Source organism: Cebidichthys violaceus, unplaced genomic scaffold (assembly GCF_023349555.1).
Source record: "Cebidichthys violaceus isolate CVI_PGR_0920_01 unplaced genomic scaffold, fCebVio1.0.p SCAF_16, whole genome shotgun sequence".
NCBI lineage: Eukaryota > Metazoa > Chordata > Actinopteri > Perciformes > Stichaeidae > Cebidichthys > Cebidichthys violaceus.
Window position 1 is genome coordinate 11,263,887 of NW_027176329.1, and position 17,246 is coordinate 11,281,132.

At 42.5% G+C, this 17,246-nt stretch overlaps 1 protein-coding gene across 1 annotated transcript in view; it reads left to right on the forward strand.

Annotated features, from left to right (window-relative positions):
• The first annotated feature begins 1,162 nt into the window (after window positions 1-1,162).
• The window catches only part of LOC137872794 (dolichyl-diphosphooligosaccharide--protein glycosyltransferase subunit STT3B-like), a 73,091-nt gene continuing 57,007 nt past the window's right edge, over window positions 1,163-17,246 (forward strand). Inside the window, exon 1 of the mRNA XM_068711245.1 lies at window positions 1,163-1,695. Coding sequence (XP_068567346.1) covers window positions 1,433-1,695 — 263 coding nt within the window. The 5' untranslated portion in view covers window positions 1,163-1,432. The remainder of the gene's footprint in view (window positions 1,696-17,246) is intronic.

Below are 17,246 nucleotides of genomic sequence, written 5' to 3' on the forward strand. Positions count from 1 at the left end.
CCAAGATACTCTGATAAGTAGTTATTGCTTAAGTATGTAGCATCAAACATTCCCATTCATTACCCAAAGCGATGGATACTGAAATCAGGAGCAACACAATGAATTCATAATTTGAATTTATGATTTTGGAGGTCAGCTATTAAATTACGTACACTGCCTGTGTGAAAACATGCTCCTCTCATTGCACAATGCCCCAAGGGCAGCCTCAGGGTAAGATGACACGCTGTGCGGTTGGACAGGTTCAGCAAATGTTAGAGAAGATGAGAAAAAAGGGTGTTTTGTCCACTCTGACTTTAGAACAAAGTTGTTTCTACCTATGATATTACACATGGAGAGGGCTGTTGGACTATTGTTTTTCTCCCTTTGAGACTAAATCACATTTCAGATAAATCAATAACACTTCCTGCCTCTGTCTCATTGTTGTAAACAGTGCGAGCATAGAATGAATGTAGACTATCAATCAAAAAACTTGAGCATTTATTTGAAATGTTCTAAAAATATATATATTAAAAAAAGATGTCTTATTCCAATATATAGGCTCTCAAGGCTTCAGGGGAAGTTGAGAAAGTATATCCTGAGTTTAAGAGAATGATGAATGCTGTGTTCTTGTCTTAGCTGGGGGACATAATAATGATGAGGCACATCAATCTTTATTACTACTCCACCACCCAGTCCAGAACATCCAAGGGCAACAGAAATATTGCACTCACGGAGAACATTTATCTTCACACACCTGCCTATAGCTTTTAGCTGCAAGGAAACGAATTCCCTTCTAGATCTTTGGACTACGTGTGCAAGATCTTTTCTTTGTTTTTCTCTATGAGAAGTGACTAATTCAACTTTATAAAGCCAACTTTAAGCCGAGTATTAAGGGTTGTATTTATAGCAGGCAACATAATGACTCAATCTTCATATGTAACAGGGGATAATCCTCGTATCAATCAGTGGCAGCCATAATTTAATGTGTCTCCATTGGTGGACTCATCTGTCTATCTAGTCAATGTTGCGCTCTGATTGGCTTACAGACGTAAACCCCTGCCCTCTCGTACCTGTCGATCTGTGAGAGGCCGCGAGAGCATTCTTACCCCCCGCCCATCGCTTCCCTCCCGCCCATTTCCACCGGCGTTCGGTCGTGTAGCGAATTGACTGTTGCGGACTCGGTATGTGGCGCATGAGTATGCGTTTCGGGATGTAACGGCGGTCTCGCGGAGCACCGATACTGAATTTAGATATATATATATATATATGTGTATATATATATATGTATATATATATATATATATATATATATATAAAAACCGGGGGACTCAGAAGAAAGAACACCGAGGCAGAGCGTGCGCAATCTAAGGGAGTTTACGACAGCGCGGCGTGGAGGGAGACACGGGCGCGTGGCAGGGAGAACTAGCAAACCCAACCGACACCGCACGCAGAAATGGCGGAGCACCACGCAGCCAGCGACGGCAAGCACAAAGCGTCCACCAATGCCGGGGGCTCGGTGCACGGGAACAGCAGACCCGGCGCCGCGGGTAGCGGACCGGTTAAAGGAGGAGGCCTGTCTGGTGGACTGACACAACCGGCCGGGTGGCAGTCCTTACTCTCCTTTAGCATTCTGTTCCTGGCCTGCCTGGCCGGATTCAGCTCCAGACTTTTCGCGGTGATCCGGTTCGAGAGCATCATCCACGAGTTTGATCCATGGTAAGCTAACTTGGCTAACGTTTGTCCGGTCGGGTTGACTCCCTGGTAAACAGGTACTTGTAGTGGCAATGGAAGAAAATAAATAGCTGTCTAAATAACTGGTTCATTTATGAAAATAATGTATATATTAGATAAATACAATGTATATTATTTTAACTGTAATATTTTACTCTTTTAAAAGTCAGCAGTGACTGTTTTGAACACAGCTTTAACCCGAACCCTGTTTAGATGTTTTGTTAGCGCCACATTCAAGATGTTGTGTTCCCACAATGACCAGCGACAGGACTCTCTGGAGTCAAACACTCTGAATACGAGGTCAGTGTCCTGGTTGGAGGACCGTGACATGTCAATGTGAAGAACCGAGTGACACGCAGTCTCTCTCTCTCTCTCTCTCTCTCTCTCTCTCTCTCTCTCTCTCTCTCTGTCTCTGTCTCTCTCTCTGTGTGTGTGTGTGTGTGTGTGTGTGTGTGTGTGTGTGTGTGTGTGTGTGTGTTCTACAACAGCGTGCAATAATACCTGCAGCAGCGCGAGGAGGCTTCAGCTGCAGGTACAACTTTATTTAGGGTTGTTGGGGAAACGCGTGGAAGACGTGCACGATGTCCCAGCGCGTGTTTAAATTCATTGAGAACCCAATTCAGCGGGTGAAGTTGAAATGGATGTTGTCTGAGTGAGTAGAGACTATGCATACTGGACAAGCGGGTTTTTCACGAAAAGTACCATTTTAACGGCAGGACGTTCACAACCAGGAAATGAACTGATCCGTCCGGTCTGTTGTGTCTGTCATCAAAATGCGGGATTAGGCTCACAAGTGCCCGCCCGGTTGCAGAGTACCCCCCCCCCCCTCCTCTGCTGTCGTGTACTCGGTGGCATTCAACCGGGCAGCACGACTGATGCATTCATTTATTAATTTTCAAGGACAAGGTGCTCCATCTTGTTCAGGGTGACACTTGCCTCGTCAATTATGCTGATGGCTTGATTGCAGTTTATAGCCGAGGCTCAGGGCTGCGAGAGGGTCCGCGTGGTTCAGAGGACACTTGATCCTGCTTCGAGACTGGAATGTGCACCATGGACTGACCTCAGGCCTGTTAAATGAGTAGTCCCCCAGTGTCACACACACTCATTAGACCGTGGATTGTTACCTCACAGCCTTCATATATCCGATTAATACTCTGAGTGCAGTTGCTATATCACCTATGGTATTGTTTTGCTGCACTTAACAGTGAAATCGGTATGAGGCTGTAAAGTGCTACCCAGTCGCCACAGTTAAAACTGCACAGTTGTTTGCCAACATGTCACAGAAAAGAAAGCAAAGACGCTCTTTGCAGCTACTGCAGCTACTGTTCTCCAAAAAAAAAAAAATCTCTGGGACTTTTTTTTTGGAACCTTCTGTTGCAGGTTTAAATGTAAACCAAACGGTGATTTCAGCCACTAAGTAATGCTTTAAAAGTATTTTTAAGGGTGGTTCACATAATTATTAGAAGCAGCATTGCAGACTGCAAATGATCATTATTTTGTATGGGAAAAAAACATCAATCAAAACAGATTTACACCAGAAACATATCTGTGGTTGACTACTCATGAATCTTGCTGCGCACCCCCCACCCCACACTTAGAACCACTACCCTACAATCATTAACACTCAGTTCTTCAGTGTGCATGGTATCCGTAACCCTAGCGTTGTTGTATACATTAAAACACAAACCTGACCCCTGTTAGTGCTGTTTTTGCCAAGAATACTAAATGGGACATTACGTAAAGATTTATTCATTCTGGTATCTGCCGTTGACTCTCACAAGCGAGATTGAGTTTTCTTTCTTTTTTTTTTCTTTCTTTTTTTTTATGATTATGTTGCGTCCCGTATCAGAATATCCTTCTCTCTTTTTTTTGACAGTGAGAAAAGAAAATGTGTATTTGACAACTGCAGGCATACAGGGTGCTGATTGGAAGTGGCCATCACTACCAGACACACACATGATTACTGCTGTTGTCGTCTGGATGCTGTTATTGATTTTTTTTTTCTTCCTCCACGCAGAGCTTCAAATTATTTGCAGCTAACCATTACGTTAAATAAACTGGCAATTTGAAGAATGAAGATTGGATTTACAAGCACCGAAATGTCAAGCTTATTCTAAGCAAACACAATTTTGTTGGCGAGTCCCCGACATGACGATATGCCTGTTATCTGGCCCTGCTCATTTTGGTTTCCTAATATTTGTTCTTTTTTTTTTTTTTTTTTAAAGACCAGACAGGCTTCAGTTGGCATTCAAGTGAGATTTTGTTTGTCTTCTCTATTTATGAAAGCAATTCATTTCTGAGTTTTTGTCCTGAGGCATTTTTTCGGTCTTTATCCAATCCCAATTTACTGCTCATTTTCTTAGGGCAACATGTCAGTGGATGTTCTCTCAGTATGTCGTCACGACTAAACAGACTAAACTTTATTATGTGGAGGTGTAACTCCTCGACCCTGCTGGTACCAGTATTTGCCAAAATGCTACAGGTGTTTCCTCAGAAGAGAAACTTTTGTTCCTGCTCCCTGAGTTAAGAAAAAAGCTCTTTCCAGTTTAAGTTAGCAGAAGGAAAATTTAACAAGGCAGAAAGCTGTATGATGGTGAGCCACGTACATGTGGAGGGGAGCTTCACAGAGAAAGAGTCAATTTAAAAAAAAAAAAAAAAAAAAAGTTGCACCTTGGTTATGTCAGGCAACAGAGTCCGTTCTGACAGCAGAGTCGGAGAAGAAGAAGAGTCTCCGTCAAGCAAATAATGAGCTGGATTCTTGGGTATCATTACCAGCTCCGGACATATACTTTCGCTCTTCGCACACTTGCAGCTTGTTCAAGCTTTTGATGGACGCTCAGTGTTATACGGGATGCTAGCTTTTAGCAATTTGGTGCACCTTGAGAGCAAAATTACAAGGCTAGAACTACATTCAGCCTACTAGGTGCTGTACTTAAGTGCAACTATGAGGTACTTGGCTTCAGTATTTCCATTTTATGTAACTTCATGGTTCTATTCCACATCTTAGAGGGACACATTGTACTTTAACTTCTCCACATGTACTTGACAATATTGGTTAGTACTAGTTTGGATACTTTGCAGATTCAGATTCTAAATACAATATAAAAATCAACTAATAAACTATGATGTATTATTAGTATACCACCTAGTTAGTAAGTATATAAAGTAGTTAAAATATGCTCCATCTTTAACGGCTGCAACATTAAAGTGATTAACAGATTAATGCATCAACAACTATAATCCAATGATGTAGACCAAGGTATTCAATTAAAGTTCAGCGAGGTCCAGTTAGAGAGAACTTCCTCATGCAAAGGTCCGGAACATCATAATAACGCCTAACTTGCGCTATGATTTAGTCCCATACGTATTGAAGTAGCCAACAGTTGTGTTAATGTCTGTATGTAGTCAACTACTGACTGTCAAATTAAATAAAGTTCAATTGAATGATATAGGGCTGGGCGGTATGACCAAAAATGTATATCATGGTATTTTGTAAGATTATACCGGTTTCACGGTATATCACAGTATTTTTTTCCGCATTAACTAATTAACGCTGAAAATGATTTTATCGCGCGTTTAATTATTAAGCGGACATTTTTAACACAAGAACCGGCCGGCAGCGAGCGGTGAACAGCTGTTTGTGTGGCGTCTTCCGTCTCTTCCTGCTTCCTTCCCATACATTCCCCTGGGTCGTAAGTCCCTCCATGTACGCTTCTTATCACCCTCTATTTACCAACATACATTTATAACTAATACCACACATATTACAAGGTATCAGCGTTGCAAATGTGTCTAACCAAAATACCCCAGAAAGCAAAAAAAAAATAATTTAAATTATATTTTTAGTGTTTTTGTTTGTAATATGTATAATAAGCATATCATTTAGTTATTGCTACTGAGAATTTAACAAACATAAAAACATGACTTAGATAGGTTTGCAGTTTTCAAGGTGTACATTTCAGATTGCATCCATTACATGAAAATAACTCACGTTTTCTGCTGAGGTGATGTAAGTTACTCGTGTTACCACCAGCGGCATCAACAGTGGCTCCAAACTCGCAAAACGTCGGATTTTTTAAAACCAAAACACTTCCAAACAGCAGACACAGCTCCTCTCTTGGGCACAGACTATTGGTGCATCTCCGGTCTCTCTTTGTTCCTCCTGCATCGCTCTTTTCTGTTCTTTAAGTAACGCGATGGAGCCTCTCCCAGCTGTTAGCAGACTGTTGTGCTAACGGCTAGCTACCGAGCTGTACCCAGCATGCTGTTCGGCGGTGACATTTTATAAATGTACAATTATTAGTGTTACAAATGTTTATGTCACAAACTGTTGTTTTGTGGTGTTAACCTCTTCGGGCCGAGCGCCCCCGCCGGTGGGGGCGGAGCATGCATCCAAAAATTAATCCACTCATAACGTGCACTCATCAGTAACGAATATAATGATGCCGCATACCTGCTCAAACTGCAGCTCCTGTGCTACAAAGTCATCTCAGCTGTTTGTACACACTCCAAACACAACATATGACAAAGCTACGTATAATACCAAGTAACACAATCGATATAGCGCCCCCTAGGCAGTCCTACTCGCCACATTTATGCCAATAACGTTTTGAAAAATGAATTCAATGCTAACACCCGTTAGCTCCGGAGATCGCTAGCGACCAGACGGCAGCCGCCATTTTGTCACATTCCGCTACGACACAGCCTCGCAGTTTTACTTACAAAACAAAGCCATCATCATAATCCGCGTAATCGAGCACATCATAAACCAGCTCCTTACTTTGAGATGTTCTGCAGCAAAAAAAAAAGAATCCGTTCATGTTTACTGTCTATCTGCGCAGCTCATCCTCTATATGAATTCAAAGCTGGCGCTGCCGTCGTGTGCCTGCTAGCGGAAGGGGCAGGGTTATACGTCTCAGCAAATCGGATTTGAGAAATTTGACACTCGGGTAGTTTTTATTTTATGATCGGTTAACGGATTCTGTCACGTTAGGTTGTTTCAACAGAGCAGGCTGTGACGCGTCTATGGAACGTTCATTGGGTCAAATCGGCCCTTTTAACGGTCTGAAAGGCTTTGGAGGATAAAAAAACTGGAATTCAGACGATAAAATCCCATGGATGTCAAACATTAACAGTCTCAGAGAGGATCCAGGCTCTCAAAATGATGCCAAACTGCTGCATATGGATAGATTGAACACTATTAGTCATAAAAGAAGTTAAATATATAATTGTATAGTATATAAAATTACAATGAAACAGCTGGAACAAAATTACATTTTGTTTGACCTCGTTTGACCTCTCCGTACTAGATCAAGATGTACTGGATAAAGCTTCACTTTATCAAAGTAAAAATGTGTTTAGAGACCTTCAACATATAGTTATATGATCTGGGAGAGCTGGAAAGCTTGGACCTACATGATTTCTAATAAAGAAATATCCTGAAATTGCTTTTTTTTTTTTTTCTTTTTCCATTCGAACAATATATTTTGCTTCCTGTTGAAGAGTGACAGCAGTTGTTTTCGGCTATACCGGTATGACGGTGTATGAAAAATTCATATCATACGGGAAATTAAAACCGGTATACTGGTTGAACCGGTATACCGCCCAGCCCTATATCCAAACAATATTTGTCAGTTTTCAAGTTAAACTGGATTAATTATAAATAATACATACATAAATGAATGTTGTTCTCTCGTTTCAAGTGAAAATAAGGGCTGGATAAAAAAAAAACATTTCCCTGAATCGTCCTGCAGCTTTAAATTCAGGTGTGAATTGATGTCAATCAAAAGAGCCACGATATTATATTCTTATCTTCTAAAAAGAGAAATTTGTGTGCAGGGACTTTATCTTTAAGTGGTTATTAAACCACTTGTTTCAGCTCTATTCCTCTCTGTTAACATCATTGCTGGACAGTGAATTAATGTGTTAGGGTTCTGATCATATTGGGCTCTTGTGTTCATTTTTTTTGTGCCTTAATTTCAGATGTGAGTGGGTATGTTTGCTCGAAAGATTTGTGCTTTGTTTCGTAGTGGTGCTTCACATTGCTGCTTTTAATAATCTTCAATGTCTCTGAACAGGTTGTGGGAATAATAAACATATAAGAGTCTGTCCATTCTTGGTTTTAGACTGGTAAAGCCATCCACATTTTTCTTTTTCCAGCATTTCATGTGAAATAACTTCTCTGACTCACATACTGTTTCCGACTGTAAAGTCTCTCTCCTGTCTCTACCATGTGTGTGTGAGTATCTACACGCATTTCATTTGCCGAGCAGCATCACGCAAGATGGTTTACAACACATGTAATTGGTTGGTGTGCAGAACGAGTGCCGTAAAGGCTAGAAAAGCTGCACCCGTTAAAATAAAAACGCTCCGTGAAAATGTAATATTTCTCAATTATCTATCGGTTATAACCAATTTTAACTTTTCATAAGTAAAATATACATTTGTTGTGGACATTGGTGTTGCTAAAGCCAGCTAGAGTGCTTAAAAATGCTTACACTGCAAAATGACTTATGCATAAACCAGCTAAATCAGAAATCTGGGTTTGGTTGCAAGACTAGAAATAGGCTGTAAATCTCAAAGTTGTTTAGGCAAGTTGAAAAGGTTATGTTCCGTTTCAAGGTATGAGACAGTTGGGATTGTAGTATTTGTGCCATCTGCTCCCGTAGCATTTGTGTGCCATCTGTCTGCACACTCAGCTACAGCAGCTTTACCAGGTTAATAGAAGATTCAGCTCAAGAGCCATTGGAAAACTGCCTAATGACGCTCTTAAATAATCCGAACACATTGCTTTGTTTCTGCTCGCCTGCGTGCTCTTGTTCACCTTGCCTCTCTGCTTGCACCCTGCAATTTCTGGGTGCAGCAGAAAATTGTGACAACCAGTGTCATTGTCTCTGTTGATGTCCTGATCGGCCGGGTGGGAGACCTGCAAAACTGGCAGCTCTAACCACCGCAGATGGAAAATGATACAGAATCTCAGACCTTTTGGAGGCAGGGAGTTTTATCATGTTGGACACAAAGAAAACATCCAGCGATATTCAACAGCTTTTGATTGTTAATCCCCAAACAAGAATAGTGCGATTTTGACGCCTTGTGCAATCCTCCGCTTTCTTGAGCAACTCTTTGATATCAGTGAACACCTCTGAAAGGATCTTATTAATGTTTCTGACCCCTTTTTAAGATACAGTTGTTGCTGCTGAAAGTTAACTGCTGCGAAAATGAAGTCTCCCCCACAAGTGTTGTTACCACCTCAGCTTTTATTTGAAAAGCCAGAGAAAGTGTGTGTGTGTGTGTGTGTGTGTGTGTGTGTGTGTGTGTGTGTGTGTGTGTGTGTGTGTGTGTGTGTGTGTGTGTGTGTGTGTGTGTGTGTGTGTGTGTGTGTGTGTGTGTGTGTGTGTGTTCGTTCTCTCCCCACTCCTTTTCCTTTCCCTCGCTTCCCTTCTGTCTTTTTCTCACACACAAAGCATGACGTCTATCTCAAAGTAGATTAGGCCATACAAGAAGAGGCTGCTGGCACAGCAACACGTCAGCTAGAGCCGTAGTGTGGGAAAATGGAGAATAAGTCGTGATTGATCGTCCTACCAGACACTTAGCTGGGGCTGTGATCGCTGCCTAACACCCCCCCCCCTCCTCCCGACTGACTGTCTGTCCAACAGCTTATGAAATATTCAGCGTTCAGGCGGTGTCCAGTTACCTGCAGCACAAACAGATTTTAGTGAGTGCCCATCCTCTGTTATTACAGGCTGGCTTCTTATGCTGACATTATTCTTTGTTTAATAAATTGGAGTTACCACGGCAACTTATTAGCCGTTTCACAGCGGTGCCAGAGGTAATGACTATTTTGGCTGCGGCTCTCTTGTCTCTACTCCAGCCTTGCACGCCAATCGTATTACAACACTCGCACGACATGAGCGAAAGCTAACACTCTTGGGTTTTTTGTGCTCTCGTTTGCAGAACTTTTTTTTTTTATTTGCTGCTTTCTTCTCAATCGGGACACCCGATGTAAAGCCCCTGATGATTAAGTGCTACATATAGGATTTACTCGTTAACATTTAATTTGAATATTGGCCGATTTCTATCAACACTTAAGGTCTGTCACTACAGCTTAGTTGAATCTCTTCCTCCTGTCTTCATACCCTCTACTCTGAGATTATCGTGATTGTGAATAATGTGCAAATGTTTGTGCATTCAGCTCTTTCGCAAGCTGTTCCAAGATGCTGTTTGGGGACAATAACAAAGGGCAATATACTGTATAGAGGTTATAGAGCACTGGTAGCTGACGCCCTTAGTTTTTATCCCTCACTTTTGCCTGTCAGCCAATTTTGGTCGGGGCCACTCGGAAAGTGTTGGCGAGATTGCCACCTAACAAGGGGCGCTTGTCAGCAGCCCGGAGGCCACGCGAGTCACAGATGCCTTGATGGAGCATAATGGCACTGAGAGGTAGCCCAATTTGTTAGCTTGATGAATTGCCTCTGCCTGCACATCCAGAGTGATATTTGTTCACCCGCATATTATAAGCTTCACAGGTTGTCCGGCGCATGTTTAAGTGTTTGTTTGATTTTACATTTAATTACATGAGGGGGATGAAGGAGAGGTTTAACTTAACCCGCTGTTTGCATAAGTTACGGTACAATGTAGCCACGGCTATTGGTCATTTTCAAAATTACCTTGTCCTCTTCATAACCACAGGCGTTTTTGTTTCGCTTTTGCTGGCAGCCGTTAGCTAATGAGAATTTAACAGCATTGTCCTCCGATGGCATCGAGCATTGTGTTCCAGCTCTGCGCCCTTTATTGGAGGCTAAAGTGTGCGATCGTGTACTCCTATAACTTTGAAGCATAGCAGCAGTGCAACACAAGCATCGGATTACACCCAAGCCCGGTGCTTGGATCTCTACGTTTTAGGATGTAGATGGCAGCGTTTGCAATATTGTACGTTCCCAAAACCAGCAGGACTCCAAAATTTTAATTACAATTTTTTTGGGGTTTGAAGGTCAGTTTGCACTAGACATTGAAACACTTAAAAGTGAGTATTTTCCTCACAGTAGCTGGTGGCTGAAGTGGAACAGTTATTGTTTGCACAGCAGTGAACTGCTGCTTTGACACCAGAGTTTTATTCATACAAGTGTTCAGCTTTGGAAATGGTACTTCAAGGTTGCAATGGTGCTGCTGATGAAAGGTTTTATTTGAAGGAAAAATGAGACTTGCTCAAATAAAGGCATTTAAGTTAGTTTATGTTAATATAGTTATACGGTTGAATTTCAGAGTGTGCTTTTGAAAGTACACATGGGTATGTTATATCACAGGCTGTCGTGTCGCACTGTTTTCGTATTATGAAGACCTAATATCTCTTAATGTAAATGTCCAATTAGCATTAGAAATCTATAATATTTAATTACAATATTTAAATCATATACAAATGTATATAATGTTTAATACAATATATTTATCTTGTTCCTTCACATATAGAGATGTTTAAATAAACAAGCATGAGTGAAGGGGTCTGACTCCCCGGTATATTCTCGGTCTTGTAAAGCCTCTTTGGCTGAAAGAATATTGACAACCTCCGGTCTGATGCTGTATCCTCTACTGGCAGAGATCTTGGAACAAGCCCAGAGAAGAACCTGTGTAGCAGAACTAAATCCATCCCCTGTGTTCTCATCTACAGGAAAACACAGACAGAGTCCATGCGCACACTCGCACGTCAGTGTGTGTCACGCAGAAGTGGAGATGCGCGGCTGATGCAGCATTTGTCAAGCTGTTTGTTCTGTACTGTCACAGGCGCTTTGATGCGCTTGTTGTTCCATGACCACCCAGTCTGCAGAACCCATCCGACTGGGGGGGGGGGGGTAAACAGAAGGAGCGACGCGTCCGCTTAGCAAATGCAGCACTGTAATTGATGGCACTCCTTTGTGAATGCCTGCTCAGAGTGCATTCTCTCGTGTGTCTCCCTTATAGCGAGTTGTTCTGTATTGGAAGTAGAAATGTGTGACAGGTCAGCAGTTGGTCTTCATGCTCTGAATTTTCCCCCCAGCACCACTAGCAGCAGACATCCCTTCACTTTTCTATCTCGGTGAATAAGTAATATTGGTTGAGTTAACAGGGTGTATTCTTAGACTTTAGAAAAGAGGTTGCAAAGTCACACCTTACATGTGTTTCTTTAAGGATGAGAACCCCTATAAAGGACTAAACAATGAAAGACCGACAGGTGTAGAGGACGAGTGTTGCATTTGCATGAGAACACCCCGATATTTGCTCGCCATGACAGTCTTGTCCCCGAAGATCACCGCAGGTCAGGCGATTCTTCAATGTTTGCGCAGCCTCGCTGTGTTTTCTTTTTCTCCTTCCCGTGGGCTTTGAAGTTGTCCTCTGGACGGTGCGGGGTGGAGGCGGGGCAGAGAGGAACAGAGAGGATCTGTGCTCATCGTGTCCTTTTACCGACAGGAGTCGGCATGCAGCTCTGTGGGCGAGCGCACCTGCATACAGAGAGGAGAAGAAAGGAGGAGCGAGAGACACAGCGGTGGGTTGGTGGGGGGCGGAGAGGGAGAGGAGAAATTAATGCCTGCCAGGCATCCAATCTGAGGGAGGTTTTGGTTGTTGGAGCCAGAGAGATTTCATTGTTCCAAAAAGTGCCGTGTGTGTGTGTGTGTGTGTGTGTGTGTGTGTGTGTGTGTGTGTGTGTGTGTGTGTGTGTGTGCTTTGTTTTGTTTTTTATGCAGGGAGGATAGGGTTGATTTTCTATTTTGTCTGCCTCAGGTTAAATTGAATGTCTTGTGTAGCTGATAGTCTACTTACAGCAGAGCCCGTTTAATACGATCAGCTGCTCAAAGCATCTCTAAAGCATTACTGAATAGTTAAAATAGCTCAACTCAGCTTATTCTTGAGTAATTTTTCTCCTTTTTCAATTTAAACCCTCCACCACTTTGCAGAAACTCCCTAGGAATTCAGCGTTAGGCATCAGCAGTAAAGCCAGGTAGATAGCTGAGAGCTGGCTTAATCAAATGAATCCCAAGGCAGAGGTTATTATGAAAGCCGGCTAGTTGTAGCCGCACAGTGCTGCTTTGTGGAACAATTTAGGCGTTTGGATTCTCAGTGAGTTGGTTATCCGCTATGTGAAGTTGCCACTGCATGAATCACACTGAGATTTGCCTGCTTAATTTTGTGTGTGTGTCGATATGCCAATTGGCCGGTTCCCTGGTCAGATGATTGGCGAGCAATCCACTTGGCACCTCCTGAATGCCTCGTGTTCTGTTGTCATTTATGTGCCGTTATGTCTTCATTGGGAGTCGTGTCTTCCCTTTCCTCGTTTCAAGGTAAGATCTTTGTAAGCCTATTGAATAGTTTAGTTTTTTACGCGTATGAGTCAGTTATTTGGTTTTCAAATTGTTGCTGTATGAAATTATTGCAATTCTGCACAGTCCGTTTGGGGCTTTTATCACTATGGAAATAAACTAAACTCATAACTAAAGCTAATCTCAGATATGTTATTGCACTTCCTAGAAAGGGTTCCCTGGCCTCTGCCTCTGTTGGCGCTGCTCTGTTTTTTGATGCCACAGTAGATCTTTCACAATACTGTATTTTCTCCTGTTAGAATATTTATACATCTATTAGAACTGCCGTCCCTTCAGTTTTATGTGTGCATCTTGTCCCCCGGGTTTGTTTTTGTTCCTAGAACTCAAGTGACACATTCAGATGTTTAATTTCGTCTGACCAACAGTCTAAAATCCAAAGATATTCAGGTTACTATAAGACACTTTGCAAATAATCACATTTGGGAGGTTCAATTGGTGTTTTTTTATTGTCATTTTAGCATCCAAATTATTTAAAATGGCAGTCTCCTACTCAGTCAAAAGTCATCTGCACAAGTGTGTTATATACAGTGGACACTAAACTCTGTCCTTTTGTGTTAGAGACGGATATACTGATTAGGCTTGGGTTCATATGTTGTTTTTGCAACATTTCCTGTAGTGTTTTGTTTTTTATGTGATGGTCAGATAAGAAGGCACTGATACAGTTCTTCCTCACCCACAATGCATCCAGCTTTGTTGCTGCTAACTCTCCCGGGTGGGTGAACTGGAGGCTGCCTGTCTTGACGGATTTAACCTGTTGTTGCATGAGGCTATGGTTGCAGCCGGGCAGTTTATTAGGCTCAACGGATGAGAGGTTAACGCCACATTGCCGCAGTATGGTATCAGGTATATGTATGAGTGCATGAGCACAGCATCGGACCAGATGCTGGTACAAGTCCATCTCTATTGTCGGAACAAATTCTGATTATTTCTTTCATTTGCTGTGTTTTTGTTGTGAAAATAATTCCTAGGTAAAGCTTTACTCTGCCTATTGTATATCTGCCAAAGGGCGTCCCTTCATTTTTGTCAACACCCAGCCTGTTTTTCTGCTGCAGATGTGGCCATTGTTCAGCTGTTGTGTTTGTGTTCATTCTCATAGGCCCATTGAGAGGGGATGACTTTATTGTCACAGCCTTGCCATGGGCAAGCCCACCTGGTGTGACATTACGGAGCATTATAGTCTGGGGCCACGGCTTTGTTTTAGGTTTGCCTGAACAGCCGACTTCCAGGCGAGGACACAACTGCCCAGTGCTGCTTTGGTTGCAGGGCACAGACTAATGGAGGAGTAGTTGAAGAGGGCCCAGGGCAGAGGAAAAGAAATGACAGATGGACGAATGGAGTGGTGTCGAGCAGAACAGAATGACAGCTGGAATAGGTTGTCAATCGGCGACTGGCTGAGAAATACGAGCCTGTCAGGTGGCTGTCATATCATCGTGGGTTATCAAGTAGAGCAGCTGGCAGGTAGTTTGGGGGGGCACATATGAAACAAGGTGGTGCAGAGTCTAGGTTGGACCCAATCGGAGGACAAAATGGCCCTGATGCTCAGGGTGCATTCGCACTGTTGAACCGAACCCTGGAGGTGAGGTTTGTTTAAATTGGTGTGAACCCTAGACTCAAACTCTGGTGTGGACCAAACAAATCTCTGGTCCGCTTTGAAGGTTTGTGGTCTTGGACCGCTGTCAAGTGAACTCGGAAGTGGTTCATTTCTGGTGTGAACACCGCAAGAACCAATCGGAAGAAGCGTGCCATTTAATCGGTTAAGAACATGTTTACCTTTCCTGTTTCAGCCTATTTACACGTTTGCTAACACTGAATTTGATGCTTTTACTCTTTATCAGACCACAAATGAGACAATAAATGACTAGCTAGATTAACTAGCTGCTTGATTAACTAGCAAGCCGCTAAACAAGTACAATTTAACAACTTAATTCTTCATCCACACACTCTTGTCACAGCGTAGTGTAACATGAAAGCGTTGTGGGATTAGCAAGCTAGCTCGCTAACTAGCCAGCCGCTAAATGAGTCAATGATCAACATCTATGCTTCATCCACACACTCTTGTCACAGCATAGGAAAGCACATCACATGCATGGAGGCTATTGTTGAGTCCTTACATGGAGGACCAATAATCAAGCAACATTTCCACCACACTTCTGTGACTTTTGTTCACAATTTTTGGACTGTTTGAGTTTTGCCTTTTGTGGACGCAAACTGGACCACTTGCAAAATTTACACAATGTGTTATCTGCATTGGTTCGATTCAGGAACCGGACTTTTTAGATGTAAGAGCACAGTGGACCACAGTAATGTAGACTGTGTTCTTCCACTGTATCTGATGACTGAAGTCACTTTTAGGACATGTAGTGTTTCACAAGCTAGATAAACGACAGATAAATACAAATGCTTCATTGTAACTTTTTCAATGATTGGCACTGAATCACCCATGTATTTAAATTGGCAAAGCATTTAATTCCATTGTCCCAAGTGTACAAATGTTGACTCTACATGAGGACTTTCTCTCACTTTTACTGCTGACCTCTGAAAACCGATGATGGTTCCGGATCTCTGCATGGCAAAGGTGACATTTATGCAGAACAGCAAAGGGAGGGAAATTGAAATTGAAATGCCCCTAAAATTCTGTTACAGGCATTTAATATTCAACGTGATCGGTTTTAACCCCGGCAAGAATAGACCTATAGAGGTGTCGGCTCAGTCCTTTCGGGTCAGTGTCGTCACTTTAACACCGGCCTTCCACCATCATGTGGGTCAGAGTGATAGAAGGCACGATGTAATGTGAGTGCTGTGAACAGGTTCCTCTCATGGAAACTGTGGGCATTGTTGGCACGCAGCTGACCTGCTGCCATAAAAAAACGTCTTAAGGAGTGCTTTGAGAATAGCATAACTCGGGCTACACAGCAGATAAACAGTTTGTCTCAGCCTTAAGACATCTCTAAAAACTCTTTCGAATTAAAGTGAAATATTATGGGCTTATCACTGAAAGATAACCCTTTTTGAAAGATAAATATTGTAACAATTCTTTTAAAAATAGTTGCATGAAATAAAAAATAGTCTTTATAGTTAAAGCTTTTTAAAACGCTTGTACAATCTTGTCCGACCACCCATGCGCCTTTTGCTCTTTTACTTTTTGATCCATTCTAAGGGGTTACTGCTCCCTAAAAGTACTGTGCGAGTAAAGCATGTTGGACAGTGTTTTGTATAATCTTCGGCCTTATGGATTTGTTTTAGCGATACTAGCTACCTGGTAGCTGGTTCTTAGTTCGTGGACCCAACCGCTCACAAAATAGTTGTACGCCTTTTAGACTCATGCTGCTGTGTAGTAGGAGGTCTGGAGGACGAGGTCATTTCTAATGTCGATCGCCTCCACACCGGGCAAATCGGGATCACATCCGTTATGCGTTTCTATTTTCTGGCGATTACTGCTGCGTGCAGGTTCAACCAACCCATTTATGTATTGACTTTCCTCCATTTCCAATTCGGGCAGTATATAGATTCTTCACTTCCCGCCCTCCATAGTCACGAGATTGTAAACGAGCTATAAAATGTTGTCTCACTCCACTTACAGTCTCATCTTGCAGCATTTCACTCTGCAGATACGCAACTCTGCCTCCGCAGTTTGCCTTTTATGATGCCTCCTCCTGCTCTATTCAAGGCTTCAGAACAGATTTGCTGAAATTAATGAATTAAAAAATAAAAGTCGCCCCCTAGCCAACTCCTCAATTTAATGTGTCCTTGAGACATGTAGCACCACAGGAGTAGAAGAGCCTTTCTTTCCAAATGCTAATCATTGCCCCGAGTCCCACACTCCCTCTCGTCAGCCGCGGTCCTTCCGCATTTCCCAACCACGGGGATGGACTGACCCAATTGATCACGAGGCTCCGTTTTTTTTGTCTTCCAACAATATCTGGGAAAACTCCCCGTCTTCCTTAGAAGCTCTCGATGTCATTGTTCAGTTTCGTCAAGCTGTTTTTTCTTGGTGGGGCAAGATGCAAGCGCAACCATTCTTTGACTCCGTTGTTATTGAGTCACAGCAGCAGATTGGCAGTCTAATTCAACACTTTTCTTCTTCTGAGTCAGTCACCTTATGGATGTCATGGTGATGCCAACTTATCCTTCATATCTTTTCTTGTTTTGCCAGGAGAAAACAAAGTGAAGATGCAGTCACTTTGCAGA